General features: G+C 31.8%; 1 protein-coding gene across 1 annotated transcript in view; it reads left to right on the plus strand.

The window, feature by feature from the left end:
- The window catches only part of LOC114329696 (protein bowel-like), a 210,074-nt gene that overhangs the window by 181,075 nt on the left and 4,512 nt on the right, over positions 1–24,487 (plus strand). The window contains exons 5-6 of the mRNA XM_050656788.1: positions 10,824–11,043; positions 20,751–24,186. Of these exons, the coding sequence (XP_050512745.1) occupies positions 10,824–11,043; positions 20,751–21,057 (527 nt within the window). The 3' untranslated portion in view covers positions 21,058–24,186. The remainder of the gene's footprint in view (positions 1–10,823; positions 11,044–20,750; positions 24,187–24,487) is intronic.

Raw genomic sequence — 24,487 nt, forward strand, 5'->3', positions numbered from 1 at the left:
ATCCCGACATCGTAAGTATTTGGTCTTACATTTAATCTACCTTCAAAAAACTAATACCAAATTCTGACTTTATTATGTTTAAATTATAAATAATATTAATATTACATAGATATACAATAAGTAATACTAAAATATAAAATTTGTACTAACTCGATATGTTATTGACTTACTAATCGTGGTATTTTCTTTCTATTGACTTCCTCTTTCAGTATGGGTAACCACATCCTACTGCATTCTACCGAGGAATTTGCGACACAATTGGTTTCATTTAGCATAATTAGAGCCGCTTCTTTGATTTTTCTCTTTTTACTATCTGATTCTTTCAGGACTATACTTGAATCTCTCCACTGAACTCTATGTTCATTATCCCATGCGTGTTGACATATCTGAGATCTATCAAATTCTCTGTTTTTAATATAAGACTGATGTTCACTTATTCTAACGTTTAATGGTCTTGATGTTTCACCTAAATAAAATTGTAGAAACAACAATTTAATACCAAAGGGCTTGAGGTTACGGCCAGCATATTCAAGCAGAAGACTTCAAAATATTCTACATAGAGCCAGTTTATCGATGATTCGGGAAAGGTTACAATTTCATAGGTCAAATTTATTTTTTTATCGAACAAGACATCGTAAGTATTGAAGATTTGCTTTTTGGAATGATATCAAATTCTGATTTTGATCGAATTACTTTTAGTTTACAAATAATTTATCAAAATGCATACCAAAAACAAAGAAATATACATTTAAATAAATTTAATATTCTTTTAGAACAAAATAGTTTACATGCTTTTGATAACCTAAATAGAAATAATGACATATTAGCGACAGTTGTCAATCTATCAAATAGAAATTTAAATGCAACTGAAAATTTAGTATTGTCAAAAGGTTTAAACTATGCTGTTACTCATCCATCTATTCCAAAATTAGACATAATTAGCTCAGTGGAAAAAATATCCCAGTGTTTACCAAATCATGAAAAAGAACAATATAGGGTACTATGTAAACTTGAATTGGAAAAATCTAATAAAATTGAACAGAACATCAGCAAAGAGGAAATGAAAGCTTTAAAAACTTTAAAAAATGATGACTCCATAACAATCCTACCAGCAGATAAAGGAAATGCAACTGTAATAATGGATAAAATACAATATGAGGACAAAATTACAGATCTAATTACAAATGGACCTTATACCAAATTAACGAAGGATCCAACGAAGACACTGGAAAACAAAATTTATAAAACTTTATTCAAATTTAAAAAAGATCTAACGTACTATCAAAGAAAATTAATGACACCTCATTACAGTAAGACACCACATTTTTATGGAGTACCGAAAATTCATAAAGCGAATATTCCACTTAGACCCATTTGTAGTACCATCAATTCTCCTTGTAGTGAGCTCTCAAAATTTTTATTAAATATTATAAAACCATTTGCAAATAATAATGACACATTTATAAAAAATACACAACATTTTTTAAACAAATTAACATATATTGAATTTAATCCAAATAATATTTTAATAAGTTTTGACATAAACAGTTTATTTACAAATGTGCCATTAGATAAAACTTTAAACATAATTAAAACGAAGTTAGAAAATGATAATACATTGACAACTAGGACAAAACTAAATGTATCAGCTATAATGGAGTTATTGACATTATGTACTAATAATACCTATTTTCAACTAAATAATGAATTCTATAAACAAAATTTTGGTCTAGCAATGGGCTCTCCTTTATCTCCATTATTGGCTAATATATTTATGGAGGATTTCGAAACTAATATCATTTCTAAACAAAATTTAAAACCCACAGTATGGTGGAGATATGTAGATGATGTGTTTTCAATATGGCCTCATAGATCAGAATTGTTGGATACATTCCTGAATATTATAAACGATCAAGAAGAGACAATAAAATTTACAATGGAAAAGGAATACAATAACACTTTGCCTTTCCTCGATGTTTTAGTCTCAAAGAAGGATACTGGATATGAGACTCAAGTGTATAGAAAACCAACACACACCAACAGATATCTCAATTACAAATCAAATCACAACATCAACGTTAAAAAGGGAATCATTAAATCCTTATATGATAGAGCCAAAATTACTTGTTCTAACGAAAATTCATTTTTAGAAGAAAAACAATTGTTAACATCTGTTTTATTAAAAAATGATTATCCTTTATCGTTTATAAATAAGGAATTGACAAGATTAGATCGAATGGAACAGAACAACTTAGAACGGGATCCTACAACATTCACAAGAAATAATACGAGGAAAATAACAATACCATATATAAAAGGACTATCCGAGAAACTTAAAACGATAGGAAATAAATTCAACATTTCAACAACATTCAAAACAACAAACCCATTGAGATCTATTCTATCTAAAACTAAACCTAACAATGAACAAGAAAGAACAAAGAATTGCATTTATAGAATACCTTGTGAATGCGAACAATTTTATTTAGGTGAAACATCAAGACCATTAAACGTTAGAATAAGTGAACATCAGTCTTATATTAAAAACAGAGAATTTGATAGATCTCAGATATGTCACCACGCATGGGATAATGAACATAGAGTTCAGTGGAGAGATTCAAGTATAGTCCTGAAAGAATCAGATAGTAAAAAGAGAAAAATCAAAGAAGCGGCTCTAATTATGCTAAATGAAACCAATTGTGTCGCAAATTCCTCGGTAGAATGCAGTAGGATGTGGTTACCCATACTGAAAGAGGAAGTCAATAGAAAGAAAATACCACGATTAGTAAGTCAATAACATATCGAGTTAGTACAAATTTTATATTTTAGTATTACTTATTGTATATCTATGTAATATTAATATTATTTATAATTTAAACATATTAAAGTCAGAATTTGGTATTAGTTTTTTGAAGGTAGATTAAATGTAAGACCAAATACTTACGATGTCGGGATAGTATCACGAGGTTTTTTCCTGGTTTTCCCTCGTGATTTACTATGGAATCTCTAACGCGAGAATTTTACTGTCATCGTTGCATTTGGTTGTCTTTTTAAAGACAGATCACATGCTATGATCTTTTTGCGACGGATATTCTTGAGTTGGGATTGATTTCATGTAATCGAATGAACTATCTTTTAGTAAAGTCGTCCCAGGAACGCAACTCATAAATATTGGCGATATCGTTTTAAAGTCTTCTACTTTAAAATGTATAATATACGTCTGAATTGCCAATATAAATGAGTCAGATTAAATAAATTATTAGAAGAATTTTTTTACTTAGCAACAACATGTTTGTTTTATTTTAATAGTATTTTGTATTTTGACAACGAAACCCGATTTGGGCTTCGAAACGTTAATAAATTCATTTTTTAGTAAAATTGTGGCTTATTTCCCATAAAAAATACGTAATTACAAATGTTTGATAATACGGAGGTCTTGGCCATCAATCCCACCTATTGCAAGACACCTATCAGTATGCCGTGGGTTACCCAGTCAAAGGCCTTTTCGAAGTCGATAAAACATATATATACTGATTGTTCTATATCCCAACATCTTTTAACCATGACCTGCAAACTGAATAATGCTTCTCTGGTTCCAACGTTGTTTGTTTCTAAAGCCAAACTGTGTTTCTTTTAAATTGTACTTCTATTTTGTTGTAAATACTCGAGTGCAGTACTCTTAAGAAAATTTTCAGTACATTGCTCATCAGACTGATAATCGCTACATTTTTTAGCGTTTATTTTTTCGGTATCATACAAATGTTGACAGTAGTCAGTTTGTTGGTATATGCACTGTTTCGTATATTTTGAAGAGGTTTATAAGAGGATGTTTACCATTGTTGAGTAGTTTGATTATTTCGCTGGAAATTTCATCTGTACCAGTTACTCTTCTATTCTTCCATTTCATCGAAGGTTGTGTTTGAATCAGTCGATATATTTTTGACTTAGAATTTATGTTCTTTCGTCATCAAATAGTTCGTCAATATAGTCCCTCTATCTTTTCAGTTTGTCTTGTTCGTTTACTATAACATTTCCTTGTTTAGCAAGTAAACTACTTGCAGTTGACCTATATGGTCCAGTTATTTTTTGCACATTTTTGTACATATTAAACGTGTGCTTCTTTTTCTGCAGTTCTTCTATTTTAACACGTTTGCTGCTGTACCATTTTTTTGTATCCCGAACTTGTGTGATAGTTGATAGTGATAAATGTATAAATGTAGTGAACGTAGCCACAACAGTGAAGTGTGCAACAATGACTATTAGATTTTAAGGTAAACTATTGGGAATACCTAGGACAGTAAAGTAGAAGCCTAGGTTAAAAATAAAATGCTGGTTAATCATAGGATTACATTAATAAATGAAAAAATCTACTGTTATTACAAGAGAACTTCCTCCGTAGTTGAATGAAATGATCAGATATAATAAGTTGTTAAAATCAAGTTTTATTAAAAGAACTAGCAACAAGAAGTGAAAAACAAAAATATAAACAAATATGAATAGCTGGATTGGATTCGTCAATTTCCCCTATACCCTACACTCAATATAAGTACATTTATTTTATAAAAAATAAAATAAATATAGATATATTTATGTTGCTTAGGTTTTTCCTCTTAACACTGATTACTTCCGCTTAAACATACATACAAAGACGTAAAACTAGTTTCAGTAAATTATAGTCACGTACAGTGTTCTAGGTATTATAAATAAATATATTAAAAGCTATGTACAATTGCATAATTAATTAATATATTGATCTTGAATATGCCTATTATATAGATGATTACCAATTAAACGTTTTGTAAATATATTTAATAATGATATTGGATTTCAAGCGTAATGGGTTGTCAAGGTAATCTATTTCTAGTAAAATGTAAAGTAAAAATTGGTGGAATCATTAATTCTTGTCTTGTAAACAAGAAATTACAATGCAATATTATTCACTGGAACGCCGACTTACTGGCCGACTGATGTGAACAAAATACCAGATTTGATTGCGTTTTTATATTCAGCAATATAGCATACCATTTTGAAAATAGAAGAGGCATGGGATATGGGGATATAAATTCAGAGGATTCTCCCATCCTTGTAACTAACAATCAGTGAAGAAGTGATACAAAAGTTGCTATATTGGGAGTGATTGGGAAAGCTTCAAACAAGAACTGGGAGCAATGAATAATCTTTCTGTGAAGTTAAAAACGGTTAAACAACTTGACTCCGAAGTAGAGCTATTCACAAAACAGATCCAAGAAGCAACATGGAACAATACACCAACCATCTTAACTTGAATAGAAGGAAAAAATTACCTAAATGAAATAAGAGATATAATCTCAGAAAATAGGAAGCCAAGACGAAGGTGGCAACAAACCAGATATCTATCCCATAAAACAAAACTAGACAATACAATGCAAAAAGTCAGAAGAGAAAGCCACAGAAATAAAAATGAATCTATTGAAGTTTACCTAAGCAAATCGAAATATGACATCACAGATTATTACTATTACTTATGACCCTACATTAATAAATGCAGATGGTAGCTGGCCTAGAAAAAATTAACAAGAAACTAAACATTTTGCAGAACATTTAAAAAACATATTCCAACCAAACGGAGAAGATAAACTTGAGAAACTGACATCAACATTTATGGAGATCAAATGGAAATCAAATTTATTTTACTCCTAAATAAGTTCAAAAGGAGCTAAATGAAAATATTAAGCATACAAAAGCGCCTCTGGTAACAGGAAAATATTAAAACAGCTTCCAAAAGAAGTTATAATGAAAATTAGGCAAAGAAAGAGCACTGCAAGCAAAGAAAGTTTAAATGAAGAAAAAGACAGACGTACTCTCAATCATTTAATTGTGTACTTCCGACGACCGGTTTCGCTCTCTATAGGTTGCAGAGCATCATCAGGTCAACGGTTACAAGTCACTAAATGCTACAAATAAAACCAGAGTTAGAACAATGTCTGGTTATAAAAGTTGCTAAAGATCCATAAGATCAAGCCAATGTTGAACAGCATACATAAAATAGTAAAAACAGCAGACAAATACATATGCATGTAAAAAGGGGGGGGTAGTAACAAACGTCCCCAAGCTTACAAACACATGCAGATGTATACTGTCAACAATCATGCAATTATAACGTGTCGTACTTACATTCGGATACAAGGAGCTATAACCTCATTATTCCATAACATGATGTTTCTGCTTAAGTTATGCTAACGGGATATGGTGGAAAAGAGGGAGAATGTTACAAAGGTAAACAAGTTTATAGTATTTGGGATTTCTTGAGGGTGAAGAGATAGTTGTTGAGGGACAACCAACAAATCTGTGTCTAATTCTTGTGTTTGTGAAGTAAAGTAGTGGATGTCATATATACAATTTTTTTAAATGTTTACTGTTTACAAAGATTTTTTGGAGGTTTTATTGGTTTTAAAGATTTATTATTTTTTTTTATTAAAGAATTTGTTTTTATTATTTTATTTATATTTATTAACATAATTCTATTTATTAATGTGTGTGTTAGTGCAAGATTTGACAACGTTTGGATACAGACGGGTAGAATGAGTATTATGTATGTTAGAACAAACGTTGTCAATCTTGCACTAACACACACATTAATAAATATAATTCTGTTAATAAATATAAATAAAATAATAAAAACAAACTCTTTAATAAAAAAAAATATATATAAATCTTTAAAACCAATAAAACCTCCAAAAAATTTTTGTAAACAGTAAACATTTAAAAAAATTGTACATATGACATCCACTACTTTACTTCACAAACACAAGAATTAGACACAGATTTGTTGGTTGTCTCTCAACAACTATCTCTTCACCCTCAAGAAATCCCAAATACTATAAACTTGTTTACCTTTGTAACATTCTCCTTCTTTTCCACCATATCCCGTTAGCATAACTTAAGCAGAAACATCATGTTATGGAATAATGAGGTTATAGCTCCTTGTATCCGAACGTAAGTACGACACGTTATAATTGCATGATTGTTGACAGTATACATCTGCATGTGTTTGTAAGCTTGGGGACGTTTGTTACTACCCCCCCCCCTTTTTACATGCATATGTATTTGTCTGCTGTTTTTACTATTTTATGTATGTTGTTCAACATTGGCTTGATCTTATGGATCTTTAGCATCTTTTATAACCAGACATTGTTCTAACTCTGGTTTTATTTGTAGCATTTAGTGACTTGTAACCGTTGACCTGATGATGCTCTGCAACCTATAGAGAGCGAAACCGGTCGTCGGAAGTACACAATTAAATGATTGAGAGTACGTCTGTCTTTTTCTTCATTTAAAATGAACTCTCACATGCAACCCATTCAACATTTGAAAGAAAGTTTATTCAGCCGTCTTTCTGGATGCTGCTTAAGCTTTCGCATAAGGGCGTCATTCACAAACTAAATAGTATTACCAAGACAATACTTTTAATTATTGAAATCTTCCATTTTAACCAGATTCTTCAGAGCTAAACGAGGCCTATTCTGGGATGAAATAAATCAAAGTGGTGGTACCGCAAGGTAGTGTACTGGGACCACTACTCTACCTATTATACACTAATGATATTCAAGACCTTGAAGAAGATATGATAGGTACTTTCGCTGCAAGAAAACTGCAGATCTCATTAAATAAAATAACTCATTGGACAAAAAAAAATGGAGAATTAAAATTCATGGTACAAAATCCGTACTTATCAATTTCAGCCTATAAGAGAGAACCATATCCGCCTCTTTGAATAGATAACATTCAGGTCTCTGTTGCAGATTCTGCAAAATACCCCGGGTTGCGTTGAAGACTGCGTTGGAAAGTACACATTAAAAAGAAGAGACAAAAACTTAATATCAAATTTAGAAAGAGGAATTGGATGCTTGGAAGGAATTCGAAATCATCCATTAGTAACAAACTACTAATTTACAAACAAACACTAAGAGCAGAATGGAAATACAGCGGACAGCTCTGATGCAGCACCAGTAAAACACCAACATTGAAGTAATACATAGGTTTCAGAATAGGGTACTAAGGAGCTGCGTTGAACAATTATTTTATTATTGCTTTATTTATATTTATATTTATATTTATATTTATATTTATATTTATATTTATATTTATATTTATATTTATATTTATATTTATATTTATATTTATATTTATATTTATATTTATATTTATATTTATATTTATATTTATATTTATATTTATATTTATATTTATATTTATATTTATATTTATATTTATATTTATATTTATATTTATATTTATATTTATATTTATATTTATATTTATATTTATATTTATATTTATATTTATATTTATATTTATATTTATACACACACCGGCAAAATTAGCCGAACACGTTAAAAATGGGAGATGTTTGATGTCTCGTATTTCATAAACCAGTGGTCCGATTTGTGTGATTCTTTTAGTATGTTATAGCCTTATTACTTAAGAATATCGTTGTAATAATATTGTTGCTAGACAGGTAAATACCATTTTATACCGGGTGTACCAATCATACTGTGTTTTTTTCTTAAAGTTTGGAACACCCTGTGGAATATTCTAGCATATGTAAAATATTAGAATTAATACTCGATTGTAGACTTAGGCTTGCTTAATATTTTCCTTTTCGATTCATTTACTTATGTGAGATAATAAAAAAGTTATGTGCGTTAACAACTATCCATGTTTTTCATCAATAAATCCTCATAGTAGGGGAGGAAAGTATACTAAATTTGCAGTTACTCGAGCGTTATGGGAACCTATTGGATTGTGAAGAGTATGTGCTAAAATCAGAAAAAGGTTCTTCCATAAAGTGGGGAACTTTTCATTTTTTAATTTAATTTTCCATTGAAACAATCATTTTTCTCCGATTATAGCGCTATCTATCCATAATTCGAAAAAATATGTCGAATAAAAGTTGCTTATTTTTACGTAAAGAATCCAAATCTGCAATAAAAATTGGGGGCTCCTATTTAAGATTTTAAATTAAATCCCCACCCCACCTCCGTGGGGGCTCGTGACACCCCACGGAGAGGGGTGTGGGGTAGATTAAAAATGATAAATACGAACCCTGCGATATTTTGCGAAATGAACATCAGATAGTAAAACTGCAAAATACACCTATTCAATATTTTTCAAAAATCTACCGAATGGCACCAAACACGACCTCCCACGGAGGTGGGGTGGGGGCTACATTAAAATATTAAATAGGAGCCCCCAATTTTTATTGCAGATTTGGTTCCTTGACGTAAAAATAAGCAACTTTTATTCGCAACATTTTTTCCTATTATGGATAAATAGCGCTATAATCGGAAAAAACGATTGGTGGAAATGGAAAATTAAATTGAAAAATGGAGAGTCCCACACTTTATGGAAAACTTAACTTAACTTTTTTTGGTTGTAGCACCCACTCTTCACAATCCACTCCAGGTCACAAGAACGCTCGAGTAATTGCAAATTTAGCATACTTTTCTCCACTCTACATACATTTTCTCCTACTATGAAGATTTATTGATAAAAAAACATGGCTTGTTGTTAAAGCACATAACTTTTTTATTTTCCAACATAAGCAAATGAATCAGAAAAGAAAATGTTAAGAAAGCATAATTCTACAATCGAGTTTTAATTTTAATATTTTATATATGCTGGAATATTCCACAGAGTGTTCCGAACTTTAAGAAAAAAACACAGTATGTTTGTTACACCCGGTATAAAATGACATTTACCTGTTTAGCAACAATATTACTACACCGATATTCTTAAATAATAAGGCTATAATATACTAAAAGAATCACTCAAATCGGACCACTGGTTTATGAAATACGAGACATCAAACATGTCCCATTTTTAACGTGTTCGGCTAATTTTGCCGGTGTGTGTATTTATATTTATATTTATATTTATATTTATATTTATATTTATATTTATATTTATATTTATATTTATATTTATATTTATATTTATATTTATATTTATATTTATATTTATATTTATATTTATATTTATATTTATATTTATATTTATATTTATATTTATATTTATATTTATATTTATATTTATATTTATATTTATTACTGCTATTTCAATAATTGCCAAATGTGCCAGCAGACATAAACAACGTCTACTTCAACATGAGAATATCGAGGTTATCCGACTCCTCGACAAAACAGATATAGAAATAAGGTTCAAGAAGACAAAACCATTCGAGTTAGTGAAGCGAAAATAATCTTCTTCTTCTCCTTGTCTGGTTTTACAACTCGGGGTGAGTCTTCGCTACACCCACTATAGCCCTTTATCTTCTACGATCTTGCTCTTTCAGTTGTACCCTAATCCTAGATAAATCGCCTTCACCATCATCCTTTCATCTTTTTCTGGGATGGCCTACTGATCTTCTATCTGGTCTTTCAAAAACATCTTTACCATTTTGTCTTCTTCTGATCTTACTACATGGATGGTAAGATCAGAGGTAAGATCAGATACAGAGTCACCAATCAGCATTGCGGCGCCTTCTCCACTCGCCTGTCATTCATTTGTTTGAGGGCCAAATATCATTCTGACAACATTCCTTTTAAATTCCAGCAGCTTATTTATTTTGCGCTGATGTAGAGTGGATGTTACACTTCGATATGTAACAACTGCGCGAATAAGTGACATGCACAGTTTTAATGTAGATATTCTTCTTAGGAAAAACTGTACAAAAAATTTCTTTGTTATTATTAGAACTAGAATATACCTTTATCTGACTCTATCATTCATAATTTGTAATAATAATGGATAATGAGCTACAATTTACTTATTTTTTTTATTAGATCCAGGTCAAGAAGACTGTTCCGAAATATTGAAAGAAGCAGACTTAGAATCTCATCATACTCCGATGCCGCAATTACAAATTAGACGTGATCTACACCATCCTCCTCATTCAAAACCAAGTACTATTACAAGCGAACAAATAGAACCAAATTACTTGCACTCGTCTTCCAGGAAACGGCACTTTGATCAAGACAGACCAAGTTCATCGTTCACACACAGGTAATTACTATATTTTAGTATGTTTAACATTTAACTTCATCTGCCTTATTCACAATTCACTAAATAGTCCAGACTCCAGGGTAATAAGGTTTTTTCCATGACACTTCAACAGCCAGTGTACTGAAGCGTTTTTTCGACAGGTAATACCTATAAGAACAAATTGTAACTATTTCCTGCGTAGGATCTGGCGGCCATTTTTATTTATAAACAATTTAGTGTCAAAAAACGGCCTTTTTCCTTTTTATTAGAATCAATGGAAAACATTAAGACATGCTTTTCTTAGTACAAACATCTTCGAAAAAGCTTTAAAATGGCGTATTACAAAGTTTGATAGGTATAGCTACTTATTTATTGTTAATTAGTCCATTCTTTCACGGTTTTTGCTCTAAATTTTAAAGAACCGCTTGGATTGACATGAAATTTGGCACACACATAGCTAACATGTCAAAGAAAAAAAGTGATATTGTGCCGATGTGTGCTTTTGCCCTGGGGGTGACTTCACCCCTTTTTGGGGGTGAAAAAATATATGTCCAAAATAAGTCCGGAAATGGGTAAACTGACTAATTTTAAGTAACTTTTGTTCTATAGAGCTTTTTCGCCAAGTCAACACTTTTCGAGATATTTGCAAATGAATATGTTCATTTTTCAACAAAATAACCACATTTTTTAGACGGTTTTTCGCAAATAACTCAAAAAGTAAGTATTTTGTCGAAAAAAACGTTCTTAGCAAAAATATTGCCAATAAAAAAGTAAAAAAATGGTGTACGCGTTAGATCTCTGGATCTCGTAGAGCCAGAGTTATAGCCAATGAAAAATAGATTCATATTCACCAAATTTCAAATAGAATATTTCGACGTGAAATATCCAAAAAATTAAGCACTTTTTGGGGAAAATCTATTATAACTTTTTTAAAGTGTTTAAAAAAAGCTTTATTTCTGTTTTTACAAAGAGTTTCTAGCATTAAATGTAAGCAAGTTACGCTTAAAATAAAGATGGTCCCTTTTGTTTTTGCAAAAAAAAAATCGGGAAGACCACCCCCTAATTAGCAACTTAAATTAATCGTTACCGCTCCACAAATTATTTTACTTATGTTGTGTTTATATGATCTGTAAGTTTCATCGATTCAAAGTGCTTATTTTTGAAAAAATTTGGTTTCAAATTAAAATTTTTAAAAATTTAAATTTTGAAAAATATGATTTTTTTCAAAATAACTTAAAAATTGTTAGGGATACCAAAAATCTCGAAAAACAAAAAAAGTCAGATTTGCTTTTCTGAATATCATGTATTTTTTTGTTTTTCTGTTAGACAAAAATTGATTAAGATTTGGTGTTTCTAAATTTGCATACATTCGTGATCAGTGACTCGTTCAACCCCTTTTAACTACAGCCCTTTCAATAATAAGGACTTTGAACCGATGAAACTTACAGATCATATAAACAATATATACATGAGTCAAAAAACTTGTGAAGTCGTAACGATTAAGTTCATTTAAGATACTAATTAGGGGGTGATTTTCTCGATTTGTTTACCAAAACCAAAAGGGACTAACTTTATTTTGAGCGTAACTTGTTTAATTTTGATGCTAAAAATTTTTTTTATAAAATAAAAATGAAGCTTTTTTTTAAACACTTTAAATAAGTTGTAATGAGTTTTCCCCGAAATGTGCTTCATTTTTGGTTATTTCACGTTAAAGTATTCCATTTGGAATTTGACGAATATGAACCTATTTTTCATTAGCTATAACTCTGCTTCTACTGGGTGTAGAGACGTGATATATACACCATTTTTTAAAATTTTTTACAGGCTATATTTTTGCTGAGAATGCTTTTTCGACAAAATACTTACTATTTGAGTTATTTACGAAAAACCGTCCAAAAGCGTGGTTATTTTGTTGAAAAAATTAACATATTCACTGCCAAATAACTCGAAAAGTATTGACTTAGTGAAAAAACTCTATAGAACAAAAGTTACTTAAAATTAGCCAGTTTATCCATTTCCTGACTTTATTTGGACGAATATTTTTTCACCTCCAAGAGGGGGGTGAGAACCACCCCCAGGGCAAAAGCACATATCGGCACAATATCACTTTTTTTCTTTGACTTGTTAGCTATGTGTATGCCAAATTTCATGTCAATCCAAGCGATTCTTTAAAATATAGAGGTTTTGCAATATTTTACCGTTAAAGAACGGACTAAATATAATTGCGAAAAAAGGTCGAAATAGCAAAAAAATTAGTTTCGCAATAACTATTTTAAAAATAGTGTACAGCTTTGAAATTTTTGTCAAATGAGGGTTCTTTGGTGCTTAATATGTGATAAAAATTTCAAAGCGATTCATTCAATTGTTTAAATTTTATTCAAATTGTTTATCCCAGAGAGCTTTTTTTGCAATAACATAAGTCAGAAAAAAAAAATAATATTAGAACCATTCTATAGGTATCAAATGAAAGAGCATGAGCCAAATTAGTTTAAAAAAAGTGAATAAAAAATGCATTTATTAGTAATAAATAATTCTGCAAAAGTATGGTCAATTTTTCCTCATAAACTTTTTATTTTTTTATATTACAAATTATATATATTTATTACAATTTTTCATCAATTATCATATATACATAACATCACTTGGTAGTTGTGCACCTAAAACACGGTAAAAAAATAGATTTTTTTGGAAAAAGTTTTTCAAAAAGTTTATAAGGAAGAATTGACGATACTTTTGTATAATTATTTATTACTAATAAATGTATTTTTATTTACTTTTTTTAAACCAGTTTGAAAGTTTAACTCATGCTCTTTCCTTTGACACCTGTAGAATGGTTCTAAAATCATTTTTTTTGACTTATGTTATTGCAAAAAAAAAGCTCTCTGGGATAAACAATTTGAATAAAATTTAAACAATTAAGTAAATCGCTTTGAAATTTTTATCACGTATTAAGCACCAAAAAGCCCTCATTTGGGCTGTACAAATTTCAAAGCTGTACTCTTATTTTTATAATGGTTATTTCGAAATTAATTTTTTTGCTATTTTGACCTTTTTTCGCAATGATTATATTAACAATAAATGAGTATATCAAACTTTGTAATATGCCATTTTAAAGCTTTTTCCATTCCCTCGAAGATGTTTGTACTAAGAAAACCATGTCTTAATGTTTTCCATTGATTCTAATAAAAAGGAAAAAGGCCGTTTTTTGACATTAAATTGTTTATAAATAAAAATGGCCGCCAGATCCTACGCAGGAAACAGTTACAATTTGTTCTTATAGGTATCACCTGTCCTGTCGAAAAAACGCTTCAGTACCCTGGCTGTTGAAGTGTCACGAACAGGGTATATTTTTGTCTTATTACCCTGGCCTAAAAGTGTATGCGAATTATTGGCTAACGTCAAATAATAGAGAGATATCGAAACCCTATTTAACATCGTCCTTTAATAAAAGATCCTTTATTTTGACATAGATAACCATGCTTATATGTCAAAAGTGTCAAAATAAAGGATCTTTTATTACCAAACGACGGTTTCGATATCTCTCTAATATAGCTTGAGACGTGGTCTTTTTAATATTAGGTATCACCTCCAATGCGCAGTGGACAGCAACAAGATTGTTTTTTAGTTTGCCTGTATTGAAAGAGCTGTTATTGTGATTTATTTAAGTTTTTAAACTAATTACATAGATTTTTAATGAAGATTAGGGGCAAAGTCTTGTCTGAACAAACGTGGGAGGTAATAGCAATTGTAATTATTTTTATGCAGCAAGTCTAATGGAAACACTGATATACAAGTGCTTTTCAGAAATTTTTGTAGGAATATTGCACAATGTCATTCTTCTTCAGCAAATTCTTCTTCGAATTGATGTGATAGTCTGTTGGTAATTATGTTATTACGCAGTTTGAACGGATGTGGCTTATTAGTCTGTGTTTGTCTCCTTTCTTGTGTAGTAAAAGTAATCGCGCGCCTACCTGCGCGCATTTTGTCAAAAAGCTGGAGTAGCCACCCCCAAAGAGGCACTTGTTCATTAACATTTTAACTGCCTCCTGCTCTTTTGTTTTCCGTCACCTCTAGACTAAGAGCCGCTATAGGTGAAATTTCTTAATCATTTTAGGCACGACGGGACCCTATAACTTAAATAGTAGAACCTAAAAGAAAACGTTTGAGCACTGTGCCGTCACTTTTCAGTGGCACATGCGTCTACAGTGGCGCATCAAACTTTCCACTTATGGACGGGATACATAAATTAAAAAATACCCTCCCTCATTACCAGAATTTAATTTTTTTCATTTTTTTAAGTTCTATGTGATTAAGACATAAGATTCATCGTAATTTTAACCCACCACCCCCTTCTCCCTGCCCCCACCATCAAAAACTTTATTTTTCGATTTTATTTTTTTTTGGTGGGATGCAATCAATTTTAAAATTTCAAAAAATTCACAAGCATAGCTAAGGCTTTTATAAGACACGTCTATTTTTTATAGACCTGTAAGTTGAGTGTACATAACCTCAAAAAAATTTTAAAATTTTTATTTTGGAAAAAAGTATTAACTTTTTTTGGGGATAGCTGCAGATCTAATTTTTTCTTAGTCTTGTGTATTTTATCAAACACTATATTTCTGATTTTTTTCAGATTTTTCTGTAACGCTGGTCACCTTCAAAAATCCAGAAAACTGTTTTTTAAGGGGGTTTTGGGGGGGTTTTAACGTGTTTTTATGATTTTTAGATATTTTAAAGGACTCAGTTACTTTAAGTTACATATAACCTATTAAAATAAAATTGATTTGATATATTATGAAGTCTATAAAATAGGGAAAATCCCCCAAAACCCCCCAAAAAACAGTTTTTCGGATTTTTGAAGGTGGGGAGCCTTAAGGAAAAATCTGAAAAAAATTAAAAATATAGTCTTTGATAAAACACACAAGATTTAAAAAAATAGACTTGCAGCTATTCCTCAAAAAAAGTTATACGCTTTTTTGAAAAAAAAAATTTCTTTTAATTTTTTGAGGTTATGTACACTCTACTTATGGGTCTATAAAAAATAGGCATGTTTTATAAAAGCCTCAGCTATGCGTGTGGATTTTTTGAAATTTTAAAATTGATTGCATCCCACCAAAAAAAAAAAAATAAAAACGAAAAATGAAGTTTTTGATGGTGGGGGAAGGGGGTGGTGGGTTAAAATTACGCTGAATCCTATGTGTCAATCACATAGAACTTAAAAAAATAAAAAAAAATAATTCTGTTAGTAAGGGAGGGTAACTTTTAATTTATGTATCCCGTCCATAAGTGGAAAGTTTGATGCGCCACTGTCGACGCATGTGCCACTGAAAAGTGACGGCACAGTGTTCAAACGTTTTCTTTTAGGTTCTACTATTTAAGTTATAGGGTCCCATCGTGCCTAAAATGATTAAGAAATTTCACCTATAGCGGCTCTTAGTCTACTCCAGGAGTTTTTCGATTTTTCATCTGTTTTAAGTTATTTATTATTTCCTCGTTAGTAGTTTCAGATCCTACATTTAGTATTCTTCGTTCCATATCGCGATTTTCTACTTTTGCTACGTTGGACGAGTATACTTCTATAGTAATCTTCAACAATATTATTGAAAATATTACACACTACAGAGAAGAAAATCGACTCATATTTAACATGGATGAAACGTGTATCCATTCTTCTCAAACCCATGGTAAAACTGGGTCACTGCACTGGGAACAATACCACCGAAGCGAAGATCTGCACAAGCCAGTGTTCAAAGCACAGAGGTATATTATTGTTTAAACAGAGAATTTAGGAAATTATAAAATGATGTGCAAGGTTATTATTATAAATTCAGTTCTTCAGAGGTAGAAGATGAAAAATTGCACCGAAAGACAAAATGAATTCTAATGAAGAGTTTGTATTATTCAAATAAATACAGAACCAACTAGTTCTTGACAAAATATTCATAATAACTAATGATTTCCCATCTCTTAAAGCTGTAGTGATATTTATCAATACATTTTATATAATAAATTTAAAAATAAAATAATAAATTATAATACAAAAAATAGAACTGAACTGTTCAATATTATATAGAGTATAGAGCACAATCGACTGTAAAAAGTTGTAATTCTTCCACATGTATTTTGTTTTTGGACTTTTCGGTGACCTAACGGCCACAAGTAGGTTTTTTTTCCCTGCGACTTTTATGGGGTAGGTACCTTTAATGGGTAAATTCTGGATTTTTTTATATACCTAGCATCAATTTTCAAAATGTTTAAAACCAAAATCCACGTTTTTAATATTTTTCCAGAACCTATCCAATGATAAACACGACCTCCTCCAACCCTGAAGTTATGGAGGATAGGTCTGGATCCCGCGTATGAAAAAAAAAGTTCATTAATATCAAGTTGAAAATTTGTTAATAGCTTAAGGGTGTCTAGTCGCACAAACTTTGATATATGGGAACACTGGAACAGGGGAAGTTTTAATTGTGGAACAGTTTAAAAATTTGGAACGGTCAGACCACGAAAACGTCACATGTATTTTGTCCGACAGAACTTCCAATTGATTTGTTACCCTTTCATTAAACTCTCATGCAAAAATCAGACTGCTATTTATCACTTGTAATAATTTCTGTCATTTGACATGTTCTACGTGTTCCACTCATTATCATGCCCATTTGGTGATAAATAGCAGCCTGATTTTAACATGAGAGTTTAATGAAAGGGTAACAAATCAATGGGAAGTTCTGTCGGACAAAATACATGTGACGTTTTCGTGGTCTGACCGTTCCAAATTTTTAAACTGTTCCACAATTAAAACTTCCCCTGTTCCAGTGTTCCCATATATCAAAGTTTGTGCGACTAGACACCCTTAAGCTATTAACAAATTTTCAGCTTGCTATTAATCAACTATTTTTCGTACGCGGGATCTAGACCTAATAGGAGGCTAACTCTAAAATCTTAAGTATAAATCCCAGTTTTTTATTGCAGTTTTGGATTCCTCGTGAAAAAATAAGTAACGTGTATTCGATACACTTTTTACATTTGTTGATAGATGGCGCTAATAAATCGTATTTTTCCGATTATAGCGCTATCTATCAACAATTCTAAAAAATGTCTTGAATAAATGTTCCTTATTTTTTCATGGAGAATCCAAATCTGCAATAAAAAGGGGGTTCCTATTTAATATTTTAAAGTTACCCCTCACTTCATCTTTAGGGTGTGGAGTGGGGGGTCGTGTTTGGTGTAATTCGATAGGTTTTTGAAAAATATAAAACGCGTGTTTTTGGTTTTTCATTTGGCAGTGTATTTCTCGAGATATTAGACTGTTTCTATAATTTACCTAGGGTATCACGATAAATCGTTTTGTCCGATTATTGCGCCATCTATCCATATTTCTAAAAAATGTCTCGAATAAAAGTTGCGTATTTTTACGTAAGGCATCTAAATTTGCAGTAAAAAATGGGTTCTATTTTTCAGATTTTAAAGCTACCCCTACCCCACCTCCAGGGAGTGTAGTGGGGGTTGGTGTTTGGTGTCATTGGATAGATTTTTGAAAATGATTGATATTTTTCAGTTTTTCGATCCGATGTTCATTTCCCGAAATATTTGACTGTCCCGCTACTTTTGCTTTTGGGACACCCTGTATATTATATCCTTATTCATTTCTTCCTGTTCTTAAAACAATGTAAATAGCACATCTGCTTTTACATAATAATTGCTAAGTACGTACTTCAGGAAGCACCAAGAAAGTAGCAGGTGTGGACAAAGACGCACTTTGTAAACGCCTTCTTAGCACAACGGTTGCTGCACATTTTTGAATATTATCTATCTTATAATCTTTTCGATGAAGGTTGTTTTTATTTCACGTTTTATGTGCAATAAACATAATAAACTTCCGTAATAAAAGTGTTTTTAATGGTTGGTACTGTTTAAAGTTGAGTAAAAATGCTTTCAGCGCTAAAAATACTTTGTGTCTCTTTTTTTATGTTTGTCTAGTGTTTTAATGTGTAAAGCTCTCTACAAAAGTAGATTAGCTCATAGGATGGACAGAAATTAAAAGTGAATAAGAAAGTCTGCATAAATAGAAACTATAAAGGGAGGCAGAAGCAGAAAGTAAATATAAAACTAATAGATGTTCAGAATTTTGCAATTCGCACCAGTCACACTTTTCATCTTCTGTATAGCCCCATCTTTTTAAGTTTTAGCCCCCCTGCGGGTAAGGGATGATTGCGCCGATTTACCGGAGGTAGGTACGTTCAGCTGAGGGCATGATTGCTCGCCGATAATTTAGGTATATAGTTAAAAATAAACGAAGATATAAGATTTTATTTTAAGAATAGACACTCACAGACTTATCTCTACACACACCTAATTACTGAAATTAAAGCTGACTTTACAAAATCGAATCTACTTATTTTACCACCTTTATGTTTTTCAATTCATGCTCATAATAACTTTAAACGTTCTTTATATATATATTTTTGTTCGAAATTATTTTTGAGGTTGTGAATACTATTTAGTTTAACGTAAACATTTGTTTGATTTCGTTTTAAAACATGTATAAAGTTCAAAATATTAAGATGGAAGTAACAAAAGCTTTGTCTCGTACCCTAGGATTAAATCTGCTATCGGCGCAATCGTGCCTACAGCTTAAAGGACCGTTTATTTAGACTGGATTATAGCAGGTACCATCGGCGCAATCGTCCCCTGCCCTTACCTGCACCATGACGTGCCGGTTCTGAGTCTATTTAGATACCTTCATTTGGTGTAGGTTGCATTGATGACCTTTAGCCATTTCTTGTTTTGGTCTTAAAGCACCAGCAACTGATACTTCTCTACAAACCAAAGCTATAGATCACATCCAGCGGTGGTTTCAATCAGAGTCGTGGTACTTATGAAGCTCCTACCAGATTTCAGTGTCACTCTCTTCCTTCTTCTTCCCGGTCTCAGAACTAATTTTCATTCTGATGTTTGGAGGAACAATTTCAGACAACCGGTATGGTACTAGGTTTCAAGCGCCAGAATTTTATTCCCGGCAGTGTGGTTTAGACTTTAATGCCGCGTCCGCATTGGTAAATTTTTTCTTGCGTATTAAACTAATGGTTCGTCGCAAGAATTTGCGTCGTAAATTTTTACCAGTGAGGACGCGGTGCTCAAATAATTTTGATCTTCGCTCGAAAACCGAGAAATGATGGAGCGTGTGCGTTGTGTGCGTCGAAAATTGTTGCGTCCGATTTATGCGACGAACACGTACACACTAGCACAATTTACCTCGAGCACGCAAATATTTGCGACGAACAGCTGGTTCAACGCAAATTTTTACCAGTGTGGACGCGGCATTAGACGAACACAAAGGTATAGCTGATGTACTTGGCACAACTGGCTGAGATCTTTAACTTGTTCCAGTTAGCTTAAATATTATATTATTTCTTGAGGAAATCTTTGCCTTTGTGTCTTCTCAGTGACCTTTAAATGAGAGAGTGCGGTTCAATTTACGAAAAGACCATAAAAACTACGTAACGCCGTAAAAGATCCCGTAAAAAACATAATACTTAGTTAACAACAAAATAGTATCAACAAAAACAAACAAATGCATTATTCTGAACGAACTTCAGTAAAAGAACTAAGGTTCTTTTACTGGTATACACTTGGTTTATACTTGATACTTAAATTTATACTGATGTGCATTAGTTTTTTACTAATTGAAGTTTAAGTACATTCATTAATACAATTTGTATTTTTAGCTCCATGCGACCAATGACCCCACCAATGAACCTCCGAGCATACCACCCGGGCATCAGAGGAAACCCCGGCATTATCATGGGCTCACCAGCAGTGCTGAAGCCTCCCGATACCGGCACGTCAGTCATCTTCGGACCAGGAATGTCCGGCATTCCAAAGTCGATTCCAGAGCCAAGCTCAAACGCCAATAACAACGTAGCCAGCGACTTGAGCATGAAGAAGAGCGAAGCTCCGCCTCAACCGCCGCCTCCACAGAATCCGCCTCCACGGATGACAGGGTTTACTATAGCCGATATAATGGGTAGATAGTTTTTATGGATAAGAATACATGTTTAAGATGAATATACAGTAAATTGGTAAACTTAAACATCTAATTATTTGTGATTTGTCGGATTTATACAATATCCCAGGCAACCAAACGACGTTTTTATAACGTAGATAACACGTAATAAAAATGTCCAATTGACGTGTTTCTATGACGTAGTACTAACGTTGAAAATCACGTGTTTTTGTCTCATCGATTTGACGTCATAATTGTGACAATTATAAAACGTAATCGTATCTACGTTTTTTTCACGTCGAGATTGTGACGATTTTCAAACGTCAAAAAGATGACGACCTTTATACGTGGGTAAAATCACGTCTTTAATAAATTCAAAAAGTGACCTCTTTCAGATGTTTCAAAATAGTATAAAAGATAGGTAACATGAAACCTATATGACTACGTCTCATGTGTCGAAGATATACTACCACTTGTTTAAGATCGCTTGTGCGCTAGAAGCAACATTGATTCTGCATGATTGAACCAGCCCTCACATTATAGAATTTTCACTAGTTATATATACCTATTTTTTTTTTCATACTTACTGTGTCAAAACTGAAACAACATATATATGAAACTAATAAATAATTTATTAACAAATTATCCAGCATACTTAATATCTTAATTTAACGCTGTCCTGATATCTTCATTTAACGCTTAATTAAAAACAAATAAACCACAAATAGTTGTCAAGAAGAATTACTGCATTAAACTAACTCACTGAGCAAAAACGCATAAAAATCTCTTAATTAACACGTTTCTTCAACTAAATATCTAAATGAAAAGTCTTATTTTGTTCACACAAGACACAGACCGCGTAAACAATAAATGAGAAAAAATTTCTGGTGAACATTTAGCGTTACACCTAAACGAAATTGTTTGGAGTGAATACAAACAAGCAAGCTCCTCCCAATTTTGTGACGTCAGACGGCTGTCTGAAATTAAAACGTTTTTGAAACGTAATTTTAACGTCATTAATCTTACGTATTTAAAATCACCTACAAACGACGTCTATATGACGGAATGTTCAAACACGTGTTATATTCAACCAAAAACTGACGTTTTCTCAACTTTATATGACGTCACTTGGTTGCCTGGGATATACCTCTTCTATAATTATGTCTTCCAGTTCTTGGATAGTCTGTGGCCTATGTACCTACACTTTGCATTTTAAATGTCCCCATAAAAAATAATCTAGAGGTGTTAAATCCGGAGATTTTGCTGGTCATTCGACATCTCCTCTTCCAATCCAACGATTTGGAAATTATTATCGAGAAACTTACAAACGCCTCGAATATAACGAGGAGCTGCTCCATCTTGCTGAAACCAAATTTACCTATTCAGGAGATGAGGATTTATATCATCATTAAAGCCTGGCTAATTCTGGAATTAACTACAATTCTAAAAATGACTAGTATTCTTTACATGTTATGATTCTATTCCTAAAATTAGGTCCAAGCAAGTTTCGTTATATAATTATTATTATATTATTGTAGATCTTACCGATTTACATTTTTCGAACAAAATGATACTATTTTGTTGTCAGTTGGATACAATATAATTTTTTTTATGCCTGAGAAAAGTTGTAAATGATCCCAAAAGGTTTAACATGTTCCATATAACCTGAAAGTATTTGGATTTTTTAGTTTACCTCTTTACTGATTTTAGTAGAGTAATATTGTTTTCCTGTTATTGTAATTTCGGTACAAAAAGGCAAATACAGGATGTTATACAATTTTTTGTAAATAATCAATTGTTATATCTATGTTATGTATGATATTTTAAGAATGATAGTTTTTACGAAGTATGATTTTTTTTAATTTAATTTAAATAACACTTGTAATTCAAGTTTTGATAAAAAAATCACAAAACTCGATTAAATCGTATTTTATGAAAAGGTGGTATAGTGTTGCCCTCTATTGACAAACGGCAAAAGGATATGTCTTCTTTTGTTGTGTATAGATGTCGACATTTGCAAAACTGACTTCTTTCTAAATTTATGTAAAAATTTTTGCACCACAAATCGTGTTTGTTTTTGGACTTCTTTCAATTCATGAAACAAATCTTCAACAAAAAGAATAAAAATATGTTGGATTGGGGGAACATTTAGAAATATTTATTATGACAGTTTTTAAATGCTTTTATTTCAATAAATCTAGAAAAATGTAAATCAAGCCAAAATAGGTTGTTGAACGCCTCAGTTTTTTTTCCAAAACTTTTGTTACAGGTGTTATCATTTTATATAGTTTCAAGCAGCATAGGAGTTAGATAATTCAAATAAGACATTTAGGTAGGTACTTAAAATACACGTTTTTTATATGCACTATTTATTTACAACTTATATTTACCTGCATAACTGTTTGTTAAGATGTATTCACCAACAAGTATCATCACCATCAACAACAGCCATTTCATCTATGGTCGGATGTAAGCCTCCCTTAGGTATGTCCATTCTGTTCATTCTCATTCTGTGTCCGTGTGTCCGTCTGTTCTTTTGTTTTTTGCATCCATTCGTACTCGTAGGCAGTCATTCACTTGATATCATCAGTCCATCTGGTTCGTGGTCTGCCTCTACTTCTCTTATTTGCTCTTGTACTTAGACTAACTCTATAAATAAAAAAATTCGACTTCTAATAAGCAAACCGTAGATATAAATATATTCTAGAATTCTAGAAGTCATCAAAAGATCAACGTTTCTCGGGTAGGTACCTATTTACCTACCTAGTAGGTGATAATTTACAAACCTATCACCGGCACATCTTTAACTTTAGATTTCGTAACTATGGATTTTTACGGGGTTGGGTACTAAACCCCAACGCCAAACCTCCTTTTCGGAGGGCCTTCGGCTTATATTGGAACGAAGGATCCTGACAGCAATATTCGGTGGCATCTGTGAAAATGGTATTTGGAGGAGGAGGTACAACTACGAGGTATACCACAGATATAAACATATATTTGGTGGTAAAGACGTAGTATCTCTTATAAGAAATTAAAGACTAAGATAAGCAGGACATCTAGCAAGATCACAGCATAACAACCCTCCTAGAGGAATTCTTATGTCACAACCTGTGAGAAGTAGAAATAGGGGTAGGCCAAAACTTAGATGGAAGGATATGGTGTAGATAGAGATGCATCAAGTCAAACTAGTTTGATTTTACTCAACAAACTTGACTTGACTTGAAAACCAAACTTATTTTGTAAAAAAGTTTGACTTGACTTGATTTCAATATCTTTAGGTTTGACTTGAAATCAAACTTCTTCAAACAGTTTGAAGTTTGAATACCATATTGTGTTCAGTTACGTTCGTTGTGAAGTGTGTGCTTTGTGAGATAATGTGTCAGTGGCGGATCTACGGAGGAAAAATAGGAGAAATTCCCCCCTCCCCCCCCCCCCAACAAGACAAAAAAATAAATTTCA

This window comes from Diabrotica virgifera, chromosome 7, assembly GCF_917563875.1.
Source record: "Diabrotica virgifera virgifera chromosome 7, PGI_DIABVI_V3a".
NCBI classification, from domain to species: Eukaryota; Metazoa; Arthropoda; class Insecta; order Coleoptera; family Chrysomelidae; genus Diabrotica; species Diabrotica virgifera.